The sequence below is a fragment of the Ammodytes marinus genome (assembly GCF_949987685.1).
Source record: "Ammodytes marinus genome assembly, contig: scaffold_45, whole genome shotgun sequence".
Lineage (NCBI taxonomy): Eukaryota > Metazoa > Chordata > Actinopteri > Uranoscopiformes > Ammodytidae > Ammodytes > Ammodytes marinus.
In genome coordinates, this window is record NW_027648444.1 from 212501 (window position 1) to 225000 (window position 12500).

General features: G+C 43.2%; 2 protein-coding genes across 2 annotated transcripts in view; both read right to left on the reverse strand.

The window, feature by feature from the left end:
- Positions 1-10189, reverse strand: part of LOC307270516 (FSD1-like protein) — a gene marked incomplete at its 5' end in the record, with an annotated part of 12977 nt that extends 2788 nt beyond the window's left edge. The window contains 9 exons of the mRNA XM_080054397.1: positions 1100-1238; positions 3265-3363; positions 4095-4295; positions 6642-6763; positions 7316-7338; positions 7656-7757; positions 8093-8224; positions 8579-8674; positions 10175-10189. Of these exons, the coding sequence (XP_079910523.1) occupies positions 1100-1238; positions 3265-3363; positions 4095-4295; positions 6642-6763; positions 7316-7338; positions 7656-7757; positions 8093-8224; positions 8579-8674; positions 10175-10189 (929 nt within the window). The remainder of the gene's footprint in view (positions 1-1099; positions 1239-3264; positions 3364-4094; positions 4296-6641; positions 6764-7315; positions 7339-7655; positions 7758-8092; positions 8225-8578; positions 8675-10174) is intronic.
- Positions 10190-11381: 1192 nt separating this feature from the next.
- Positions 11382-12500, reverse strand: part of fktn (fukutin) — an 8318-nt gene continuing 7199 nt past the window's right edge. Inside the window, exon 10 of the mRNA XM_080054412.1 lies at positions 11382-11883. Coding sequence (XP_079910538.1) covers positions 11670-11883 — 214 coding nt within the window. The 3' untranslated portion in view covers positions 11382-11669. The remainder of the gene's footprint in view (positions 11884-12500) is intronic.

A 12500-nucleotide genomic window follows, 5' to 3' on the forward strand; every position in this document is an offset into this window, starting at 1 on the left:
CACAGAGAACTTTGTTCTTTCTTCTCGCGGAGTATGTAACAGCCTTTACTGAGTGAGTGAGTGAGTGAGTGAGTAACACAGTCATATGTCTTGAGAGCGATCAGGTGTTAACAGGATGATGGAGGTGGAGCAGCCATGATGCAGCAACGTGTTAGTGTCTGTGAGGAGCTGGGATTAGTGTTTATACCACACCAGCGCCTACTGTCTGTCTGTCCGTCCGTCCGTCCGTCCGTCTGTCTGTCTGTCTGTCTGTCTGTCTGTCTGTCTGTCTGTCTGTCTGTCTGTCTGTCTGTCTGTCTGTCTGTCTGTCTGTCTGTCTGTCTGTCTGTCTGTCTGTCTGTCTGTCTGTCTGTCTATCTATCTATCTATCTATCTATCTATCTATCTATCTATCTGTCTGTCTGTCTGTCTGTCTGTCTATCTATCTATCTATCTATCTATCTATCTATCTATCTATCTATCTATCTATCTATCTATCTATCTATCTATCTATCTATCGCCTGCTGTCCTACAGATCTTTGTTAGCGCGTGGCGGCGGCGCGTTGCGTTTGTTTAGGAAGCGAGTGAGAGACAGACGGCAGAATGTTAAATTATTAAAACTGTTAAATAATGTGATCTTATAATAAATAAAAATAAACGAAAGCTGTTGATGTCACAGTGATGTCACAGTGATGTCACAGTGATGTCACAGTGATGTCACAGTGAAGCAGGAAATGGTGATGAGTGACGGTGTTGTTGCCAGGGCAACCGGACAGTGTCTACCTGAGGCGTTCTGAGGCGAAGTACGGAGGCTGAGGAGGGACAGAAAGTCAAAACACATTAACGTGTGTGTGTGTGTGTGTGTGTGTGTGTGTGTGTGTGTGTGTGTGTGTGTGTGTGTGTGTGTGTGTGTGTGTGTGTGTGTGTGTGTGTGTGTGTGTGTGTGTCTGTCTAACACATTAACACAGAGAAACAGTCTGGCCTAAATGGACTCCTTCAACAGAGCTGTCCATTCATAACCACCACGGTCTCTGGTTTTTAACAGACTTAAAGCTGGGGTGGAGGATTTGGGGAGAACCTCTCTGTGTGTGTGTGTGTCTCTCTGTGTGTGTATATTGACCTGTTCTTGTTCTCCTTCCCTCTCAGGCGGGGGTCGTGTCGGGGGTCGTGACCTTTGCCCTGAGGCTCCCAGGTCACATGGTCTCCCTCGACCTTCAGCTCCGCGTGAGCCGACAGCGCGTCAAACCCAAACGCCAGCGCTACCGATAAACAACAAGAGAAGAAGAGTTCAAAGGCAAGGCAGGTTTATGTCTATAGCACAATTCAGACACAAGGCCGTTCAAAGTGCTTTACAGGGGCAAGATTAGAATACACAATACACATTAGAAAAGCGAATGAGGGGGGCGCCCTTAGCTCAGTTGGTAGGGCGTCCCCCCCCCCATGGGCCTCGGCCAGCAGCAGACCCGGGTTCGATTCCAGCCCGCGGTCGTTCTCTGCATGTCACTCCCCTCTCTGCCCCATTTCAACTCTGTCTCTACACTAGGGATGTAACAATATACCGCAAAACGGTCGTTCGCGATATGAAAAGGCCACGAATGTCAACCGTACGTTTTTTCTTGTTATACCGTGTCACGGTATTGAGGCGAGCGTGCATGGTAAATGCGCTCCGTCATTGTGGAGAGTCTGGTAAGCAACGTTGTCATAAACGTAGCACTCAATCTAACACTGTATGGGCCACACCAACATTGGAAACCAAACAATAACACATTGACACAACATCTTATCACTGAAACATGACTTCTAACTTTAAACTGAACAGTCACGTCTCACGTGGGCCGTTGTTTACACTAGGCAGACCAGCGCGTGTAGCTTTGCCACATTGAGTCACGCAGCAGCAAAGAAGAAGAGAGAGAAAGAGAAAAGGGAGAGATAGAGATAGAGACAAAGATCGGCATAGTAGCTTACCAGACTGAAGAGAAAGTTGCTCGCGGGTCAGTTATATCATTATGAATCCAGGCGAACGTGAGGAAATGAGAATCCAAAAAAAAAAAAAAAAAAACATCCACCGCGACCGCGCGTTAAATCCCCGGTAAAGTCGGCGAACTTCGGTGAAAGACAGATGAAGGAAATAAGTCCAAAGATCCTTTATATGTTCATCACAACTTCACGTGAACTAGCATAGGAACTCAGCTTTACGAGCTATACCGGTGTTGCGCCGAAAGCTGTGACCTGCCAGAATCACAGGTCACAGAATCACACATTCTGGCAGGTCACAGCTTTCGGCGTAACACCGGCATGTTGCGCAATACTATGGAATCCCTACTAGGTCAGAGTGCACTGCAAAAACATTGATTTTGAGACTGCAGTTTTAATTAATAACAAATAAAAATCATAATTTAATATTTTACTGAGTTCATTGTGCCTGTCATAATGTAGGCCTATTAAGGTAAAAGCATGGCTTGCAAAAATAATGTTGAATAAAATAGAGTTGATAAGCAAATAAGACATGGGAAAATGATCACACTATTGTTAAATTATTTTATTGTATGCATACTTTTACAGTTAAAGACAAGTGCCTAAAGTTTAGATTTAAAATTCCTATTTAATTTTAAAATTATAGGTGTAATGCTTCTTTAAAAAAATAGTAGAGAAGCAGTGTCTTTGTTTTGGTGATAAGTTGTTTAAATCTCTCAGAAATCTCTTGATAATAAGATAAAAATTTGAATTATTCATTTATGTTTTATTTAAATCAGCGGTAGAACAGAATTTAAGGGGGTAGAAATGAATTCCGCGCTTAATATCGTATCGTGATATCAATCGCAATATCGTATCGTATCGCATCGTACTCAAAATTTCATATCGTTACATCCCTACTCTACACTATCAATAAAGCATAAAAATGCCAAAAATATTTAAAAGCGTTTAAGGTGGAGTCAGTGATTCTGGAGAACGCTTGTTGTCAAAATCACATTTTTGTCTAAATCAGTGAATATCTCCTCATGATCTGCTACCTGCACAGCCTAGGCTCTGTAAACTGGTATGTCAACAAAGGAGGCCACCGTAGCTAGCAACATACCAGTTTACAGAGCCTAGGCTGTGTATTAACACTAGATTTATTTCCAGCTCACACACAGTACAGACAGGTAGCGGATCATGAGGAGATATTCACTGATTTTGACAGAAAGTGATTTAGACAACAGGCGTTCTCCAGAATCACTGACTGCACCTTTAATCGCTGCCAATAAAACAAGAGAAGAAGAAGAAAAAATGTGTTCATGTGTTTACCTTTGGTCTCTATGGCGACGGGCTCAGAGAACTCGCCGGCGGCCATCTTGTTTTTAGCTCGAACTCGAACGACGACGAAACGAGAATCAAACTTCAGACCTGAAACACAACAGAGACATTAAAGGTTTAAAGGTTTAAAGGAGCTCCGAGGAACTTTCAGTGTGTGTTAATTCTAGCGCCCCCCTTTGGACTAAAGCGGTAGTGTTTTTACCACGCCAGCTGTTGTTCCTGGGTGAGCGTATACCCATGACAAAGGCATTAAGAAAAACTATAGAAAAATAGCATTCTTTGCACTGATGGTCTGGTTTGCTGTTACATGTCATTTATGATCATCAGAGGAAACATGAGACTGTTTCAGAAATATTTAAAAGTTCCTCGTAGAGACTTTAATGAACTTCAACATAAACAACATTACTCCAATAATCAAAGTTTTGGTTCTTCAGTTAAACACACACATTTACACACACACACACACACACACACACTAATAATTAAACAAAGGTTGCGTTCCGAATCTCCTCCTCTTTCTTTTTTCTATTCTACATACTACATCCGACGATAAAAATAATCTAGTTAGGATGCAGTAGGCATACTATTGGGATATACTTTTACTCTCTTATTTCATCCTAACATGGCTCCTTGATCTTGCCTCTTGCTTTTATATCCGGCGCATCCCCGTTTGTTTTCATATGGAGGCTTCGTAAATGTGACGTCACTTCACGTGCGCACTGGATTGTAGGCCACAAGAATCGGGACATCCTAAATCTTTTTTCTACCAAACTATATAGTAGAAAGTATGCGATTCGGAACGCAACCAACGATTATCTGACCTGTGATGTTGGTGTGTGTCTCCCTGACGTCAGGTATCTTGTCCCAGCATGCATCAGGTTGCCGCGGCGACTCGCTGTCTGTTTTTCGATGTTCGACGTCGTAACATTCTACGACGTCATCGCCGTCCGGTCGCCAGGCAACGGAGATGGTGTTGTCACGGACGACGAGGCTGGAGACGTCGATCTCCGGAGCTTTAGGCACTGAAAGAAATATACTGTTAATATATATATATATACCCCTAACCCCTAATCCTTAACCCTTAACCCTTAACCCCTAACCCCTAAACCTGCAAGAAATATACTGTTAATATATATATTTACCCCTAACCCCTAACCCTACTGTAGGCCTATATATACTAATCCCTAACCCTAAACCCTAAACCTGCAAGAAATATCACGATAATACACTGTAAATATATATATAGCCTACTGTATACTAACCCCTAACCCTTAAAGCGGCAACGAGTAACTTTTAAATATCTTTTAAACAGCCTCATGTTTCCTCTCATAATCATAAATTACCTTTAACAGCAAACGAGACCATCAGTGCAAAGAAAGACGTTTTTATATAGTTTTTATTACTGCATTTGATCTGGTCGTACACCCAGTCCGATTTTCGGTTCACGCGTGCATGCTCTATGGTCACATATCCGTATTGGTCGCAGATTTCAGTGTGGCGCAGGAACGTGATTTGAGAAGCCTATCACTCCAGGTGAGGGAAGGGGATAGGGAGACCAGATCCCAATTCACCAGATGTGGGACAAAGACTACGTTTGTGCGGGACAAAGTGCCGTTTTTTTAGCAAAAAAACTCGTGTCACCACTGGTAATGCCAGAGACACGGCTTTCTATATTAAAAAAACACTATCTTTAGATCAGCGCGCAGCAGTTAAGTTAGCTACTGTTAAACAAATAGAGCATTAAGGCTGCGGCTTCACATTAAAAACATTTCACTGGCTTCACATTAGCATTTCACTTGACAAACGTGAGTTGGCTTTTATTTTGAAGTAACAGGAAGACAAACGTTGAAGCACTGCAGGCAGCACCTTCACAGAGCCACTGAGCCCAGCAGCCCGATACACACACACACATACAGACCAATACACACACAGACAAACGGAGACTGCTGTCTCCTCACAGCTATCGGATAAATGCCAGATTATAAAACACGCATTTAAAAAGGGGGGCTCACTTTCAATAACAATGCTTCTAACTTCTAGGGTGACCAGATCGCATTTCCATTACTTTTCACACGTCCCGCAAATTGAGACGTTGTCCCGCGGGAGCCTTGTTTGAGACAGTTATTTGTCGTCATAATGACTAACGGGGCTGAACCATCAAAGAAAAAAAAGAAAATGCAATGTAGAAAAGCTAAAAGGGAGAGTGATAGGCGGGCGGGAGGGCGTTGCCAAGCAACCTATACACAATTTCACGGAGTGAAACTAGACTGCAGTGTTTACTCCTAAATGAATGAGCGGTAGCCTACTAAAACAAAGTTTACTTTGCCTCACCAGCATCATCAGATGACCATTATTCATCTGAAATAGTCATTATTTACAACAACATAAACACATTACCTCATCGTGATCCATAACTAACTGCCGTCTCTCGTTCATTCGCTTTGTGTGGGGACACATACTCGTTCAGCTCCGTGAGAGGTGACAATGGATCAACTCATTGCAATCAGGTGTAGTTGATGCTGTGTCACTAACCACTCTCACCGAGCCGAAAGGAGTCCGGTGCCCTCACACTTTCAACACACGGACACGCACTATATTGCTTCCTGATTATTTGAATCTTGCACCCCCTGCACGAGCTTCACGACAGCTGGCGTCGTAAAAATACTACCGCTTTTGTTCAAAGGTGTCGCCAACGTGCCGACTTACTCGTTGTAGCTTTAACCCTAAACCTGCAAGAAATATCACGTTAATATATGTATATACCCCTAACCCCTAACCCTTAACCCCTAACCCCTAACCCCTAACCTCTAACCCCTAACCCCTAACCCTAAACCTGCAAGAAATATACTGTTAATATACAGACAGGCAGACAGACAGACAGACAGACAGACAGACAGACAGACAGATAGACAGACAGACAGACAGACAGACAGACAGGCAGACAGACAGACAGACAGACACACAGATAGACAGACAGACAGGCAGACAGACAGATAGACAGACAGACAGACAGACAGACAGACAGACAGACAGACAGACAGACAGACAGACAGACAGACCTGGCAGAGAGAGAGACAGACACAGAGAGAGACAGACAGACAGACAGACAGACAGACAGACAGACAGACAGACAGACGGACAGACACACAGACAGACAGACAGACAGACAGACAGACAGACAGACAGACAGACACACAGACAGACAGACAGACAGACAGACAGACAGACAGACAGACACACAGACAGACAGACAGACAGACAGACACACAGATAGACAGACAGACAGGCAGACAGACAGACAGACAGACAGACAGACAGGCAGACAGACAGACAGACAGACAGACAGACAGACAGACAGACAGACAGACCTGGCAGGAAGCCGAGCCGCTGCAGCCCCGTCTTCTCGGTGCTGAAGTCGACGGTGAACTGACTCATGTTCTGAGACGCCGCCGGACGAGTGGAGAGACGGAACGCTGGGGCCATGGTTACCCTGGAGACCGGGGGGGGGGGGGGGTTAGTGGAGGGAGGGGGGGGTTAGGAGGGTTAGACAGACAGAGAGAGAGAGAGAGAGACAGAGAGAGAGAGAGAGAGAGAGAGAGACAGAGAGAGAGGCAGACAGACAGAGAGAGAGACAGACAGAGAGACAGAAAGACAGAGACACAGACAGAGAGAGAGAGAGACAGACAGACACACACACAATGGGGTTAGTAAAGGGGAGGAGTTAGGAGGGTTATGGGGCGGGGCTTACATGTTAATTTATTCATCCATATTTAATTTAATTTTAATTTTTATTATATAAATAAAAAATATAATTTAAAGAACACACACACACACCTGGAGGTTTGTTTATATTACTAACTCTGGTTTCTGATCTGTTAGTTTAGCTGTGTTATTTCTGTGTGTATTATTGTGTTATTACTGTTTGTTAGTATTTGAGAAGAAATCAATGAAGAAAGGAAGAGATAAAACATGGAGACAGATTAATATATAAACATGATGAACATTCAGTTAAATAATTAACAGAATAAAAACCTTGACGTACCGTTCTTTGATCTGTTTCGCCGCCTGAAAACAAACATTCAAGTTTATTAGACAGTTTCATTATATAAAATATAATTCATCTTAAAGGTGCTGTAAGCGGAATGGTTCTTTTAGCTCTTTTTTATTGTATGTATGTATGTGTATGTATGTGTGTGTGTGTGTGTGTGTGTGTGTGTGTGTGTGTGTGTGTGTGTGTGTGTGTGTGTGTGTGTGTGTGTATGCTCTTTTTCATTGTATGTCTGTCTGTGTGTGTGTTCTAACATTATGTCATTATTATATATTTCACATTAACAGTGTGTGTTATAATACATTATTGTATATTTAATAGTGTGTGTTCAGACCTGGAGGAATTCGTCCTCGCTGGAAATGGACAGAGTCTGGTGAGCGAAGAGAAGAAGATCTTCACAGGAGGAGAGAGCAGAGGCACCCTCTGTTAGCTGCTTCTGAGGGGGGGAGAGAGAGAGAGAGGGGGGGGGGACAGAGAGAGAGGGGGGGGAAGAGAGAGAGAGGGTTCACATTTCAAGCCAACACCTTAAGCTTCGATTTAATGTAGGAATGACTATTGAAAGATGTTTAGGTGATGAGAAATTCTCACTAGAGTAAAAAGTGTGCCTACTTCCCCCGGTCTCCCCTATATGCTCACCCAGGAACAACAGCTGGCGTGGTAATAACACTACTGCTTTTGTCCAAAGGGGGCGCTAGAATTAACACACACTGGAAGTTCCTCGTAGACACTTTAAATGGTCAAATATAAAATAAATAAATAATGTATTTTTACCCTCAGCTCCTTTTCCTTCCGTTGCTCCTCCTCTCTGATGACATCATGTAGCCCCTCCCCCCGCGCGGACAGGGCGGAGCTTAGCGTCTCTAGCTCCGCCTCCAGGTCTGATGTCACCGTGCATGTCTCCTCCTGATTGGGCCGTTTGAACAGGCGGTTAAAAAACTTACTAATGTTTTATTAAGATGAGATGTATTTATGTTTACATGGGTTACCCTAATGTGATATCATGTCTGTATTTGAAAAATTAAAAGATAAAGACAGTTTGGACTGTGAACTCTGAGGCCTTGTGATGTTTATGGACCATATAAACATGATTAGAGATTGTGTTATAAAACATTAACGTGTGTCTGTCTGTCTGTCTGTGTGTGTGTGTGTGTGTGTGCGTCTGTGTCTGTCTGTCTGTCTGCGTGTGTGTGTGTGTGTGTGTGTGTGTGTGTGTGTGTGTGTGTGTGTGTGTGTGTGTGTGTGTGTGTGTGTGTGTACCTTCAGGTGTGTCAGTGTGTTGTCGACTGTCTGGAGGAAGTCCTTCAGTTCTTGGTTCTTATTGGTCAGAGTGTTGATGATCCTGGACAGAGCTTCCTGTTCACACAGACAAACAGAGCGCAAATGGCGTTGCAGGTAAAACCATTAGATCTGCTAGGCCTTGTTTAAGAAAATTGTCCTTCAATCTTTGTCAACTATTTACTTTATTTACTTTAAATACACCTTAAATAAGTGATTGTCTAATGGCTTTGTCTTGCATTACCGTTTATGAGATATATATCAATGGCACAATTCACCCCATGGTATTCTCTCCAACCGCACAACTTACACCACACCGGGGGCAAGTTGTGCCACAAGACAACTTTTTTTCCGAAAGCTATATTTCTTCAACAGTTTATTCCAGATCCAAAGTTTTTATTGCCAGGGATGCACAACACCCTGAAATATATGTACATATTTGAGTTGGAGACTTTACTGTCAAGGCCTCACTTTAAAGTCACTTTGAGTAAAAAGTTGCACAACTTAGGCCACTCTCCCCTATATATATTATTAATTTATTTTAATTATTTATTTTATTGATAAACAAAATACAATACAAAACTCTCGTAGGAGAAGAAAACAAACATTCTTCAGATACAATATCACAAGGAAAACAAAATGGAAAGAAAACGTCATGGATATAATCTATGCAAACACGAGCTGTCAATCAGCGTCTTCCTTTGATCCTTCCCGTGACACTGTGGGGCTCGTGATGGTTTAATATGCAAATGAGCCCCTGGAACAAGCTATCTGATTGGCCCAGAGGTCTAAGCCTGTCTGACCGCTAAGCCGGGGCAGGTAGCGTCATCATGTACAGTATATACATGAAGCTAGCATTCACTGTAACACCGAGTCACAGAACAGCGGTATTATAACAGACAGTATTCTAACAGACGGTATTATAACAGACGGTATTCTAACAGACAGTATTATAACAGACAGTATTATAACAGTGTAGTGACCTATATCTCTACAGACCCTGAGAGAGAGAGAGAGAGAGAGAGAGAGAGACACACACACACACACACACACACACACACACACACACACACACACACACACACACACACACACACACACACACACACACACACACACACACACACACACACACACACACACACACACACACACACACACACACACACACACACACACACACACACACACACACACACACACACACACACACACACACACACACACACAGATAAGCAGAGAGAGAGACAGACAGAGAGATAGGGAGGGGGAGAGAGGCAGAGAGAGACACACACACACACACACACACACACACACACACACACACACACACACACACACACACACAGAGATAGGGAGAGAGAGACACACACACACACACACACACACACAGAGATAGGGAGAGAGAGAAACAGAAAGAGAGACAGAGAGCGAGAGAGAGAGAGACACACACAGAGACAGTGAATGAGAGAAAGCCTAACCGCTAGCTGCATATCCTCTCCCTCTCGTCATGTGACGTCACGTTATTATTATTATTATTATTATATATTATTGACAGACCGAGGGGACGGCTCTTACCTTCTGAGTTTCCATCGCAGCCACTGACACCAGGACGTGACGTCACCCTCATTATCCCCAGCACAACTTCCAGTGTGGACTTTCACAATAAGAGTCTAGAGATAGTCCCTGCGTTCCAATCCCCATACTTCCATACTATCTACTATTTAGTATGCCAGTCCCTCTTATACTTTTACTTTGTCTTAATATCCCAAGACTAAAGCATGTCATTGCCAGACACTGCTCTGTAACTGTTGTGCATATGACAATGAATTAAAGAATGAATACTTTATTCTGGACTCAAAGTTCCATATAAAAGACAACACAAATACAAGTCAACACAGATTAAAATACATACAAGCATCGATTCCAATGTTTCCACAGCCCAGAGGAGAACCTTGTATCACTCTGTTTAGTGTCAGTGACTGCTGCAGTTATTACTTTGTTTTCTGACTCTAGAAGTCGACACATACATTTATACATTAAATTCCTCAACACAGCATGAAAGGTGGGGACATTACTAGTCACAAACAAAGAGCTAGAGTGTCCTACTACATCCTGTTGCATTCTGCAGTAGCCTACTCAGAACGCTTTAGTTTGTATTGTAGTAAAGAGAAAAAGTGAATTGGAACGCAGGGTTTAAATTAGACCCTGTGTTCCAGTCCCCATACTAACTACTATTAAGTTTAGTAGATAAAAGATTCAGGATGTCCCGATTCTTGTGGCCAGATTTAGTATGCTTAGGAATACCCGGATGTCCTACTACATCCGGCCGAGATATTTAGTGTTGAAATCAGCATGCTATTTGGGCGATTCTGACCCACAATCCAATGTCATATCGACGGAGCCTCAATATGAAAACAACCAGCAATGAGACGGATATTAAAGCAAGAGGCAAGATCAAGGAGCCATGTTAGGATAAAGTATGTCCCAGTTGTAGCATACTGCATCCTAACTAGATTATTGTTATGATCAGATGTAGTATGGAGGATAGGAGAGAGAGAGAGAGAGAGCGAGAGCGAGAGAGAGAGAGAGAGAGAGAGAGAGAGGGAGGAGATTTGGAACGCAGGGTTGAAGTTAGTCTGTTACCGTTTCCCACAATGCATTGCTCACAGGACAGTTTGAAGTCTGACGGTGTTTAAATAACTCACAGAACTCATTCTCTTTTTATTGTTTATTGGTTCAAACATTTTGTCTGTAAAGATTCAGAACACAGTTATTGTTCTCACACTGGCGTTTGAGGAAATTAAAAAAAAATCACTCTCATCTTTTTTTAATGTATTTTTCAGTCATTTAATTTTTTATATTTCAGTAGTTTTTACTTCCTTGACAGTAAACACATCTCACACACACACACACACACACACACACTTTCTCTCTCTATCACACACACACGCTCTCTCTCATATAAGGTTCAACACATGCACACACATTCACACGCACATTCACACACACACTAGCTCTCTCTCTCTCACACACTCACACACACACACACACACACACACACACACACAGGTCAGTAGACTTGTATAAGCTCCGCCCACTCGCTGACAGGCCACACCCCGTTGTCCTGCACGTTGCTAGGCGATGTCTTCCAGTCCCAGGTTGCCAGGGGGACGCTCCATGACGACCCGTAGTTAGCGGTGACGTAATCTAACGTCTGACACGGGACGCGAACTTTGACCTCTAAGAGGTCGGCCCAGCACAGCGAGAAGAGCGGGAAGATGTACCTGGGAGGGAAGGGTTAAAAAGACCATTAAGACCATTACACACACAAACCCTGCGTTCCAAATCTAGTTAGGATGCAGTAGGCATACTATTGGGACATACTTTACTCTCTTATTTCATCATAACATTGCACCTTGACGATGTGACGTCACTTCACGTGCGCACTGGATTGTGGGTCAGAATCGCCCAAATAGGATGCAGTTTAACACTAACAATCTTGGCCGCATGAAGTAGGACATCCGGGTACTTCTAACCATCCTAAATCTGGCCACAAGAATCGGGACATCCTAAATCTTTTTTCTACCATACTAAATAGTAGAAAGTATGCGAATTGGAACGCAGGGATAGAGACCATTTACACACATTAGCTTCATCAGTATACCTTGCCCCACCAGCGAGCTAACACATGAATAAATTGAGTCTAGAGTGTATTGTTTGCCTCAGTTGACTAACGCTACACTAGCCCAAATCAATAATAGATATGACGTCATGACCACCACACAACTAATGTCGGTAGAGTTTGTCATTGGTACACACACACACACACACACACACACACACACACACACACACACACACACACACACACACACACACACACACACACACACACTCTCTC